At 34.3% G+C, this 12,971-nt stretch overlaps 1 protein-coding gene across 1 annotated transcript; it reads left to right on the top strand.

The window, feature by feature from the left end:
* Positions 1–4,581: 4,581 nt before the first annotated feature.
* LOC132176619 (cytochrome P450 78A6) lies at positions 4,582–6,667 on the top strand. The gene is made up of 2 exons (XM_059588878.2): positions 4,582–5,607; positions 5,882–6,667. Exons 1-2 carry the CDS (start codon positions 4,681–4,683, stop codon positions 6,500–6,502), a joined length of 1,548 nt encoding a protein of 515 aa, XP_059444861.1. The 5' UTR covers positions 4,582–4,680; the 3' UTR covers positions 6,503–6,667.
* Positions 6,668–12,971: the final 6,304 nt, after the last annotated feature.

The following is a 12,971-nucleotide window of genomic DNA, read 5'->3' on the forward strand; positions in this document are numbered from 1 at the left end:
GTAATCTTCTATATGTAAGTTTGGAAACTTTTCTATATGCTTGCAGAACCTCAACAACTTCCAAGCAGCAAGTTAAACATTGAAGGTACCATAAGAACAATACGTATTTTCCTTAATTCTAACTGAATATCGGACCCTTTCGAACTGTTTAATAAATATATAATAAATATAGCAGACCAGAATCATCCGTCCCAAGTTCAATTCGAATTGAACTTGAAACTGCGGGATTTGAAAGCAAGCAAAATCATTGGTCCCAAGTTATCTGAATTGAACTTAATTGGGACGCATAGATACGAAACACCATGATCCCATATTAGGAAGATGAAGAGTAGCCCAATGTGTGAATTATAAAGATTGTCATAAGTATTAAGATCCTGTTTGGTTTGTGGAATAAGTATTCCAGTAGGAAAATGAATAAGTATTACTGGAAATAGAAGAGGTCGGAATAGAATAATTATTCAAATTCTTTTGTTTGGTAACAACCCATATTTCATAATTGGAATTGAACCAAAATTACTAAAAAGTCCATATAATTTCTAATTTTTTCCACACTAAAAAAAAAAAAAAAAACCTTGTAGGTGGCCGGCCACCCACAAGAAGAATTGGGGGTGGCGCAAAGGGCCTCTTTGTGCCCTTCTGGAGGTGACGACCCCCAATAGCACTCGGGGTAGCCACCATCGGGTGTGGCCTTGGTCTCCCCAAGAAGTATCAGGCCACCTCCAATGTGAATAACTATTTCTATAAATAGACACTTACCAAACAAACAAAAAAAAATGGTTATTCTATAGGAAAAGTCATTACATTCAAAGGGTATATTCCGCAAACCAAATGAGCCATAAGTCTCACATTGAAACTAGGTTTTATAAGGAATTATAGGAAATCTCTCAAATTGACTAGTCCTTTCGAAATTATAGCGCAAATATGATTAGCGTTTTTTCCTAAATCATTACACATTCTCTATCCAAATTAGGTCCACAACAACTTGAATGTCTATAAATGTTTCTTGGTATTTATACACGAATTTATGGCGTTTAAAAAAACACGAGAAAGCTCGGTGTTTTCTGTAATAAACCCGTCAAATTAAGCCTTTAGGGACTCTACATTTTCTTGTGTACAAATTTCTGTTTATACGTACAATGTTGAAAGTGATTTGAATAATTTTAAATATAAACAAATTTCTCAATTTAAGATAAACAAATTCTTATTTATCACAAAAATATTTATCCTTATCGGTAGGAGTAAAGAATTATATAAAGTGGCATATGGACAAACAACTTTCATAAAATATTTATAAAAACGACATGATAGTCACTGCTTGTGAAATTCACGATGCCAAATGCTTTAAGAATACGACATGATCACAAATATCTACATCATCTTTGTTTACTATAGATTTGTTTTTTTTTTATAGATACTATGCATTTGTTTGTTTCTATTGTTTTAGAGCACAGTTTGATCGTTTGGAATTTTCTGTCCACATTTTAAAAATTTGACAAAAATTTGAGAAAGGGGGTGTAGGTTCTAGGTGCTCGAATTTGTCTCCAAACTGTCCAAGATGTAGAGCTCACTTGCTCAAACACCCCTAAATGTGTACCTTTCTGCCTCATCCATCACCTTAGGCTACTAGCCTATTAGTTGGGGGTTTCCATTGGACCCACTTTAAAAATAAGGGTTAATTATTATTATTTTTTTTAAGTATAAGTACGTAGTTTAATTAACACCAAATCAAACCAACCTTTCAACTTCAAAAACTTTCGTAAATAATACTTGTGAATATCTGACAAATTAGGGAGTTGTTACTTTTTGTTTATGTTTGGTCCAATATTTTAACTTCGCGTGTACGTATCACCAAATCAAAATAATTAGGAACTACAACATATTTCATATTAAGTCACATCTGAGACATGTGATAATTGTTGATTGATTTGATGTTTCACATCGTCATTAGATTATTAAATAGACAAAATATACCAACTCCATTTATCAGAAAATTCTGACGCGGCAACTTGCCACGTCAGAAATTCTCTGACGTGGTACACCACCACGTCAGAATTTTCTGACGTGGCAAAATAAATTATATAATTTTTTAATTTTCCAAATTTGTAACATTTTTTCTGACGCTCCAACATATAAAACGTCGGAATTTTCTGACGTATCACTATTTACATGTTAGAAAAAAAATTTCTAACGTTGTAAAATTTGCACATCAGAAATTTTCTGACGTGGCAATAAACCAAGTACTGTAGCCACGTCAAAAAATGTTTTTTTTTTTTTTTTTTTTTTGTAGTGCTAAGATAATTATGAAACGGAGGGTTGATTTGATTGTCATTATACCACGTGGAAAGGATTTAGCCCTAAAAATAACATCAAGACCCAACACTTAGCGGGATCCATAGCTTGAATGGCTATCATCCCCATATATTAGAGTGATCATGTGGCCCTTTGTGTTGTCCTATGATTCTGCATTGACAATGAAGCCATACAGTGAAGGGCAGTTTGATTAAGACAATGCTAATGATATGTCAGCTTCTCTATAAATTTGGTATCCAACTCTTACGAGCTTTGGTGTGCGGGAAAGCTCATGTCAAAAACTTGGAAATGAGACAGCAAGGGCCCGCGTGGGCTCTCACAACTCGCTGCAGTTGTAGTATCTGCCTCTGAAAGCTGCCAGAAACTCATGCGAGCATTACAAGTACCAATGAAGGACACGATAGCATTGCCTCGGACGCGTGTGAACATGTCAGACACACAAACTTGTCTTGTTTCTTAGATTTTTCTCACTCTTGCTTAAGAACGTACCCCAACTGATAAAAGAAAATTTTGAGTAAACAAAAATCAAAACAAAAAAATGGCCACCTCATTTTGCTTTATAAATGAATTGAAGGCTATATTTTTTATGGTCTCTGAAGAGAAAGAGAAGCGAGAAAAGAAGAAATGGGAAGACAAGAGTTTTATGTGAAACCTCGAAGGAAAAAAACTATGGTCAAAGGAGACAAGAGTTTTAACTCCTCCTTCCTAGTTTAGAGCCTGGTTTTTTGGTTATTATGAGGTTGCTGAGATTTGTTCAGAAAGAGTCATGGGGGAAGACTAGGGAAATGGTGGAGGACGAAGGAAGGAGAGACAGAGGGAGGGGGAAGAGAGGGATGGGGGTGAAGGGGTCCCAGAAGGAGCTGATCTACGAGAGATGCACTACTCGACAGTTTTGGGATTAATTTATGCATGAAGTTAAAATTTTGTTTGTGTCTTCTCTTCTTCTCAAATATGGCTTACGGTTATATTGTATGTCAAATCGATTGTCACGGCGTAAAATGTCTTACGTTAAAAAATATTGGTCTTTTAAAATCTCGCACTTTCTTTTTTTTAATAAAAAAGAAAAAGATATTTTTCGCTATTTGTTTTTTCATAAAATATTTTTCATCAGTTGAAAACATTTTATGAAACAGTGTCCACATTGGGTGAATAGTAGTAAGATTTAAAAAAGAAAGATTCTAAAACAGTAAAAAATTCGTATTACTGTACAACTAACATAAATACTGTTCACTCACGTTGGGTGTTCTATATATCACTAGTCTATAGGAAATCATTAGCAATTTATTATATTTTCACATAATCTTAGGAGTTAAGAAAAAGAGAGAAACAAAGAAAATGAACTACAAAATAAGAGGGTGTATGATAATAGAAGGCCTTTATATACGAGATTAAGATTTATTACAATGGCATGACAATTGTGTGATGGCTCTTGTGGGCCATATGCCCTGGTAGATATGTTTTGGAAGCATAAAACACTCAAGCAGGTAGGCCACATAAAAAGCCTTTTAACAATTGGCTACCAAGGATATGGGAGATGATAAACGTAAATCATTTTACGCATAATGAAGATTAATTATTTCCCTCGGTCAATTGAAAACATTTTTAGATTGACGGATATTTTATGTTGCACTTGATGCTAAAAAATAAGAAGAAGGAGAAAAAAAATCAAAAAATATTTTATGTGTGGACCATATTTTTTTGTTTGAAAAAAATATTATGATGTGACATAAAGTTGAAAACTATTTTTATGTTTTTAGTAATGTTTTGTGTTTAGTTAGGTTGTTTGTTAATGTTTATTAATTTTATTTTTTTTAAAAAAAAAAAAGGTAGTCAAATATATATATATATATATTTTTTTCATGGCCTAGATTGATCTAGTTAGCTGAGTTTATTATTGATTGAAGTGGCGTTTACTATTTGTCAAGTTGGACGTATATCTATCAAGAAATAAATAGCTAGAGTCTATATATTTAACTGGGGACGAAAATTGGCATCGATCCAGATCCTCCATCATGGTGCGGGTTGTAGATTAGCTTAAGAAGAGCTCTCCTCATATTAGCCTGCTTCCCCCCTCATCAAATCACTAAGGTATATACCACGCGTGTTAAATAAGCGTGGGGCTGGGCACCACCACTCTCTTCCGTTACGTGGTCGAGGCGGCGCACGCCGTTATTTCCATAACCGCCATCTATTTTCCGTTATATGGTCAATAAACACCCATGTTTTAACGGTAACTCTTGTAGCTAGCTCTATATAAACCCAACTCGCACTTCATGGTTTAACCCAAAAAGGAAAACCCACACATTCTTGGGAACATATATCTCCCTAGCTCTGTTACCCTTTGTTTCCTTCCCTCCCACTTCCACATCCATGGAGACACACATCGACAGCTTGTGGGTTTTTGCTCTCGCTTCCAAGTGCAGAGCTTTCTCTTCCCCTTTGCTTTTCGTTTTTCTCTGCTTGGCTTGGCTAGCCATGGCTTTGTGCTATTGGGCTTACCCCGGCGGCCCCGCCTGGGGAAAATATTTGTGGAGAGGTTCAAGATCAAAGTCAATACCGGGGCCCCGAGGTTTCCCGGTGCTGGGAAGCATGAACCTAATGGTTAATCTCGCTCACCACAAGCTCGCTGCGGCGGCCGACTGGTTCGGAGCTAGGCGACTCATGGCTTTCAGCCTCGGCGAAACACGTGTCATCGTGACATGCAACCCCGATGTGGCTAAAGAAATCTTAAACAGCTCAGTCTTCGCTGACCGCCCAGTGAAGGAGTCTGCGTACAGCCTGATGTTCAACAGAGCGATTGGCTTCGCTCCTTATGGAGTTTACTGGCGAACCTTGAGGAGAATCGCCGCCACTCATCTCTTCTACCCGAAACAAATCAACGCCTCGGAGCCCCAGAGGTCCGAAATCGCTGCTCAAATGGTGTCCTTGATTGCATGTCGCACCGGAGAGTTCTCTGTCCGCGATGTACTGAAGCGAGCTTCGCTTAGCAACATGATGTGCTCTGTGTTCGGAAATAACTATGAAACCGTGGAGCTGGGCGAGCTCGTCCAGGAAGGTTACGAGCTTCTGGGGAAGCTCAACTGGTCCGACCACCTTCCTTGGCTTGCTGGTCTCGACCTTCAGAAAATCAGGTTCAGATGCTCCAAACTCGTTCCTAAAGTGAATCAGTACGTCAACAGGATTATCAAAGAGCACAGAGACCAAACTGGCCAAAAAAACCATGATTTTGTCGATGTTCTTCTGTCTCTTCAAGGACCAGATAAATTATCGGACGACGATATGGTCGCCGTTCTTTGGGTAAGCAAAACAAAATGAAATAATGTTTATTTTATTCAGAAAAATAATACTAGGAAGTACTAGTTTTACTAATACATCATTTCAATCTACTAAATAACATTATTGTTTTATTTTCCAATAAAATAATGTTTGGTTGGTCAGAAAAAGGTTGGACAAAAGAAACCAAAACGTTAGAATCTACAACAGTGTGGGCTCAATGGGATTAAGATTCACCAAGTAAAAGAGCCATTGTAATCTGTTTTTAATAATGCTAATTATATATTCTTTATTACAGGAGATGATCTTCCGAGGAACGGACACTGTGGCGGTTTTGATAGAGTGGATACTAGCGAGGATGGTACTCCACCCAGATATCCAATCAAAAGTGTACGATGAGCTCGATCAGGTGGTCGGAAGATCAAGGCCGTTGAAGGAATCAGACATTCAATCACTGGCTTACCTGCCTGCTGTGGTGAAGGAAGTTCTTAGGCTACACCCGCCTGGCCCACTTCTATCGTGGGCCCGCTTGGCCATCACGGATACCACAATTGATGGGCACCACGTGCCGGCGGGGACCACGGCAATGGTTAACATGTGGGCAATCACAAGGGACCCACAAGTGTGGTCGGACCCACTGGAGTTTAAGCCGGAGAGGTTCGTGTGCAAGGATGCTGCTGACATGGAGTTCTCCGTGATGGGATCGGACCTGAGGCTGGCGCCGTTCGGGTCGGGCCGGAGGACCTGCCCCGGAAAGGCATTGGGTCTTACCACGGTGACCTTTTGGGTGGCAGCCTTGTTACATGAATTCGAGTGGGTGCAGTCGGGTCATAACCCGGTGGATCTCTCCGAGGTCTTGAGGCTTTCATGTGAAATGGCCAACCCGCTTACTGTGAAAGTGAAAGCAAGGCGCAGATAAGAAGAATAGGCATCAAAGCAGAAGGCAGCAGACACAACTTTTGTAGATAATATGCAGTTGTTGGTCTTAAATATGTTTGAACCCTCTCTATAAGCTTTCATGTGTGCTCCGTTTCCTTGACAACAACATGTATGGTTATGAAAAGTGCTACTTTATTTCCCTTTTTGGTTTATAGTTTCAATACATGACTGTTGATTTCTTATATATATCCATCTATGTATATTAATCTTTTATGGGAAATCATGTTTAGCCTACTACAAATTCCCTACAATTAATTCACGTGACAGTCCAAATTTTATGACTGGTATATGACAATTTATATTTTAGTTACTCATATAGTTGGTAACTATTAATTGAACTATTATATTAGTTTGTAAATTATCTACCAAGATGAATCAAAAACTAAAAATAAAAAATAAAAAAACGAAAAGAAAGAGGTTTACACGTCAATATATATTTGTCTACGCATGCACCGCAGACAAAAAGAGGTACATGAGAAGCTTATTAGCAAAGACAAAATCTTTCTATTACTACTTGTCTTGATTAGCCCAAGCCTAGCTACCATGTTTTATGTCGCGTATATGGTTTTGTTTGTGTGATTAACGTTCGAGTGATTAGAAGCAGAAAATGATAGACTTATGGGTGAACCATATTGAATCATTTATCTTAGAAGGTTAGGCTGATAAGAAATAATAGACTTCATTTTTCGAGGTAAATATTGCAAAAAATCATTAAAAAGATAATGAAGAACAACTTGCTCAACAAGTATATTGTCTCGAATAAATAAAAATATCTTTCCTCCAAACTTGCTCCTAAGACTAATGATCGAATAGTTGACTTTGCTAAACAATGAGCGAGTAAAAACTATTCAACATGGTCATTTTCGCATCATCGATTAGTTGCTCTAAACCATGGACTCTAGCAGCATCTTTATTTCCTCAAAGCATTTACTATTTGTAATGCATCTTCTTCGACTGTAACATATTAAAATCCCAATTTATATTAAATTAATTTCACAACCTTCCGAGCTGCAAACGACTTTGCTACCGTCAGGTCAGATATATATACAGTTTTATATATGGAACACATTGATGCCTATACTTTTTCCTCCTGGTCTCTCGCAATCATACTTACACCCATATTTGTTGTTTTATCTATTGCAACATCCTAGTTTACCTTTATCACCCCAACAGGCAGTTCTTAGCTTACCTTTATCACCCCCAACAAGCGGTTCTTTCCAATATCTCAGTCTCACAGTCGCTTGATTTTTCTTCTCTTTATTCCTTGGGTTGTGTGAAGCTTTATGAAATTCCCCCACCGTCTCTTTTGCACTTCTTACTACTTGGGTAGGATAGATAAAATCACCTCCATAAACAATTGTACCTATGCGGAGCCAAATTCTTCTTTCTATTGCAGCTACAAATCGACTTAATCATTTAAATTAATATTATAGTAAAACAACATCACATAGATATAGAAAAATCCAACCATTTATCCTTGAACAAACGTTCATCATAACATCGATCGAATTCTTGAGTGAATAAAGCATTAATCCAAATCATTAGTTAACAATTAATCATGATTTCGTGTAACAGATAAATTCATTTCAAACTAAATTAGAAGAATTGCTTTCAATTCAATCTATAAATTTTTCATATATTCCTTAATATTTAAGACTCATATTTTAAAAAAAAATAGCAAATAAGAATTATATACTTTTTTTAATTGTCCTCGTGTAATTGATAACTACATATTTCTATATGTGAATGTTCCTATATATATAGTTTATTCTAAGAGCTAGTGGGAACTGACATTATAGGTAGATGCTTTTGTATGTCATTATGTTAACAAAATGGATGGAAAACCTAAAGGACCAATTGTGTCTACATGACTATTAAATTGCAGTACTCGATCTTTGTTGGATCCGAAGTAATAGATTAGTCCATTATTGCACTAATAATTTCATTACTAATACTATGTATTGAATTGATTAATCATCTTCAACAGTTAAATCATATTTCAAAACTTGTAAAATACACAGAATATTATTGAAATCCACCAACAAAGAAAGTGGGCTAGATACATATACATATAGCATCTTTTGCAAATCATAGGCTAACGAACTCTTTTACGTTATTTTCAATGACTATGGTTTGGTCCAGCTCTATAGCAGGACATAAAAAAACACATTCCACTCTAACATGTCTAAGTTTCAATTAAAATTGAATTTAAGCCGAATCCGTTTCAATAAGAGCATATGTTGAGGACATTGGTTTTGTTTATTAAATCTATTCGAGAATAACTTCAATCAAGCTATGTTATAAATGTAGTGTTTGGCACTCTCCAATAAGAAGCATACAAATCAGCTTGAAACATTAAAAAATATATATATATATATATATAACTCTTCACAGCAAATAATTTTTCTTCTCTTAACAAAATACTTCATAGACAAAATACTAAATGACAAAACCACCGAAGTTATCATCTTGATTGGTTTTGAAAAATTTGGCATCGAAAGTTTTTTTTCTTCTTCAAAATAACGTTAACAAACAATACAAAATACGAAATATTCAAAATTATTTCACATTTACATCCTATCAAAACACTTTTTCAAATAGAAAACATACAACACCCTTTAAAAAAATTTGAAGGATGGAAAACAAAAATGAAAAAGTTAAGCATCCATTGTATTTTATTCTACATGGTTTGTCAAGAAAGCACCCCTTCTGACAAGAAATAGGTGTTTTTTTTTTTTTTTTTTTTTTCAGTCCCTCCATCATTTTCTAGCAACTTCCACAGTTGGGAATCAGGCACATAAAACCTTGGCAGCTTTTACCAAATGGACAAATTTCAGCATGAAATTCAAATAAAATAGATGAAAGTCATTGTAGCAACAGGTGAAAGTACAGTAGAACAGGTGAAAGACAATGCAGCAATTAAAATGTCATAAAAGCATCCACAGAATATTCGAAGCATCTATGTATGAAGTGTACACAGGGCCATTACTCGTCAGTGGACCTAAAGAAAGAAAAGGACAAAGACATTCACACTCCCAAAAACATAATTTTAACCCTATTGAGGAGGACAGACAATATTGCACCCTAACCTTATAAGTCATTTGAAAGGTGTTTTTAGGAGATAATTTATATTTTTTTAAAATGATTAGTTATTTACTGGCTTATTCAACATACAATTTTTAAAAAAAAAATTTATTTCACTAATTATAAATTGTTAGATGTGACAATTCGCATTTACATATATGTCAAATGTAGATCATATTGAAGTATGTATATAAAACTATATATATAGATAAATTATAATTCAACTTACTTAACTAGAATGGTTAAACAGCTCAACTATAACTTGTTAATTTTGTGTTAGGTTCTTGTCAAATTTGTGGGTCGTGTCAAAATTTATAGCCCTAAATATTAGGTGCCGAAGTATGAGTATAAGACTTTATAAAGTAACTCTAACTCGATCCATTTAATTAAATAAGTCACATCCTTCGATCTTAATTAACCCGCTAATTTCGTTTTAGCTTCATGTCGAATTCACAGATCGTGTTAAAAATTACTAGCCACTAACTGTTATGTCAATTTATAAGAAAATTATAATACTCCAAATATCTTGGCGCAATAAAAAACTTTATTAGACAAATTTACCGTATATGATTTCTTTAAGGTTTGTTTGGGTATGGACTAGTTAGCGTGATACATATAGTTTATTAGAGTGATGGCTTGTGGTTTGTAGTCCTTCCTCTGATTAAAATACTGCATAGGTGATGCAACATAACTTAGTGGGTTGTAGCGAAGAACATCAATAAGCAGCGAATAAATAACTCCAGATCTAGATTCTATCAAAGATTTAAGAATTCTTCTTGACAAAAGCTAGATACTCTCTAGGTTTTGAAGGAAAATAAAGAATAACGCTCAACTCTGAGGTTTCTTATTCAACAAAATCAATAATCAACATAAACTGATAAATTATAGGCTATAAGCATGTATTTATAGCCCAAAGACTCATAAACCTAATAAAATATGACATAAATACTTCCAAAACCCTAAACCTAATAAAATAACGAAATATTGACTCCTAAAACCCTAATCCTACTAAAACAAGGAAATAAATACTGTTTAACCTGATTAAAACGCATAAAATAACATAATGGTCCCGCGTGCGCTTGATCGCAACACGCTGACGATCGATCACAATCACAACGTGCACTCGATCGCAGTACCAGACGCTCGACTGTTATCCAACCTGCATCAATAGGTTGGACGTACAACAACAGTTTCCACGACATTTAGGAAGTAAGAAAATAGAAGACTATATATATATATATATATATAAATTTAACTTATTTAATTAGAATGGTCAAACAGTTCAACTATAACTTGTTAATTTTGTATTATGTTCTTGTCAAATTTGTGGGTCGTATCAAAATTGATAGTCCTAAATGTTAGATGTCGAAGTATGAGTATAAGACTTTATAAAGTAACTCTAACTCGATCTATTTAATTAAATAAGTCGCATCCCTCGATCTTAATCCGCTAATTTCATTTTAGCTTTAATTTCAGATTCATGGATCGTGTTAAAAAGAACAAGCCCCTAATTGTTGTGTCAATTTATAAGAAAATTATAATACTCCAAACATCTTGGCGCAATAAAAAACTTTATTAGACAAATTTACCGAATATGATTTCTTTAAGGTTTGTTTGGGTATGGACTAATTAGCGTGATACATATAGTTTATTAGAGTGATGGCTCGTGGTTTGCAGTCCTTCCTAGGATTAAAATACTGCATAGGTTGGACGTACAACAACAGTTTCCACGACATTTAGGAAGTAAGAAAATAGAAGACTTTTTTTTTTCTCATTTATTGGAGGTGGATATAAATGTCCCCAAAAAAAAAAAACAAAGGACATACACATGAAAAACAAAAAGATTTGGCCATGTTTCCAAATTGAAGTCTTCATGTCGGGTGTAAAAAAGAGACAAAAATTTCTTTTAAATAATTTTCTTTTTAATTCAATATATTAAATTAGGGAAATCTTAGGTGTTCTTCTAGTATTCTCTTGATGTCCTCCCAACTATGATGTGGCTTTTAAAATCACCGTTAAATTTGAGATTATCCTTATTGATTTTTAATCTATTGATAATTTTAAAAACCACATCAGTTGAGAGGACACCAGAAGAATACTAGCTAGAAACACTTGACATTTCTCATTAAATTAATATATGCTGTTAGAGCAGGTATTTTTGTATACATTCTAAGTTAAATAAAATTTTTTCAACCCAACTTAAAAGAATAATTCAAAAATATGTACAATATATATATTTTTTTTTTTCTATTTCTTTTGGTTTTTCATCAAAACTTAAATTGTAAGTATACACAAAGTACGCAACTAATAATAAAAGGGCAAGGATTCTTTCTATTTCAATTAAAATGAAGAGAAGTCAACTCTAGGGAAGGTTTTATTTTATTTTATTTAATGGTGTATATGATGTTACATTATTAAAAATTCATCACTTGGTATTATATACACCATTACATGAAATAAAATAAAATATTCACAATATTCTATTTATAAAATCCTTTCTATGCGCGCTCTTCAATCTGAAAAAAAAAATCTAATAGAATGATGGAAAATTTTGGTTAATTAGTCACTTTACAATGCATGAAATGCATTGTAAATATATAGTTGAGGAACTTATAATTTGAAATCAATGCCTTTTAGTGGCTTGAGTGGAAAGTCACACAAAAAATATGATTTTTTTTTCTTTAAATTCAGAACTATCATACATAAGAAAATCCGATCTTCAGAGAATCTTTTATAACATACAATTACTGATTTCTCTCCCTCTTTTTAAAAGATTGTTTTCAGGCATGTATGTGGGTGTCGACGTACACATGCGTGCATATTATCCAAAATATGTTCATAATTTTATTGCAGCAATTAAGCATATTATCCAAAATATTCCTAAAAGTAGTAAAAAGAAAAGGAAAACAAAGAGCTTGCTTGCAGGCATTCATGCATGTCGACACCTCTAAAGAAGTTAATAGTCATAATAATAATTCAAAAAGAGTAAGCGTGGGCGAAGCATGTGTTCATAATCATAATGCAACAAGCATATTATCCATAATATTCTTAAAGGATTAGATTTCTTTCAATTTAATCTATTAAATTAAACTTTGGTGACACTGCAAAAGCGATAAAAGTGATTAAAAATCGTATTTTTAATTCACAAATCAACACGCATGTAGATAATGAAAATTGAATTGACATTGAACTCAAAAACAACATTCTCCACACAATCACGATCTTCTTATAAGTTATAACAATCACATGAACCTATACGGACGAGAAACTATTTTTCATATTGCAGCAAGCATATTATTCATAATATTCATAATATTCTTAAAGGGACTCCGTTTTCCTTCAATTTAATCTATTAAATTAGATTT

This window comes from Corylus avellana, chromosome 3 (assembly GCF_965113065.1).
Source record: "Corylus avellana chromosome 3, dhCorAvel1.hap1.2, whole genome shotgun sequence".
NCBI classification, from domain to species: Eukaryota; Viridiplantae; Streptophyta; class Magnoliopsida; order Fagales; family Betulaceae; genus Corylus; species Corylus avellana.

What these genes read in the sequence shown, in the direction of transcription:
- LOC132176619 (XM_059588878.2), top strand. Translation starts at nt 4,681, where the DNA reads ATGGAGACACACATCGACAGCTTGTGGGTTTTTGCTCTCGCTTCCAAG. An exon ending in ATATGGTCGCCGTTCTTTGG is followed by an intron (nt 5,608 to 5,881) that starts GTAAGCAAAACA and finishes TCTTTATTACAG; the next exon opens with GAGATGATCTTCCGAGGAAC.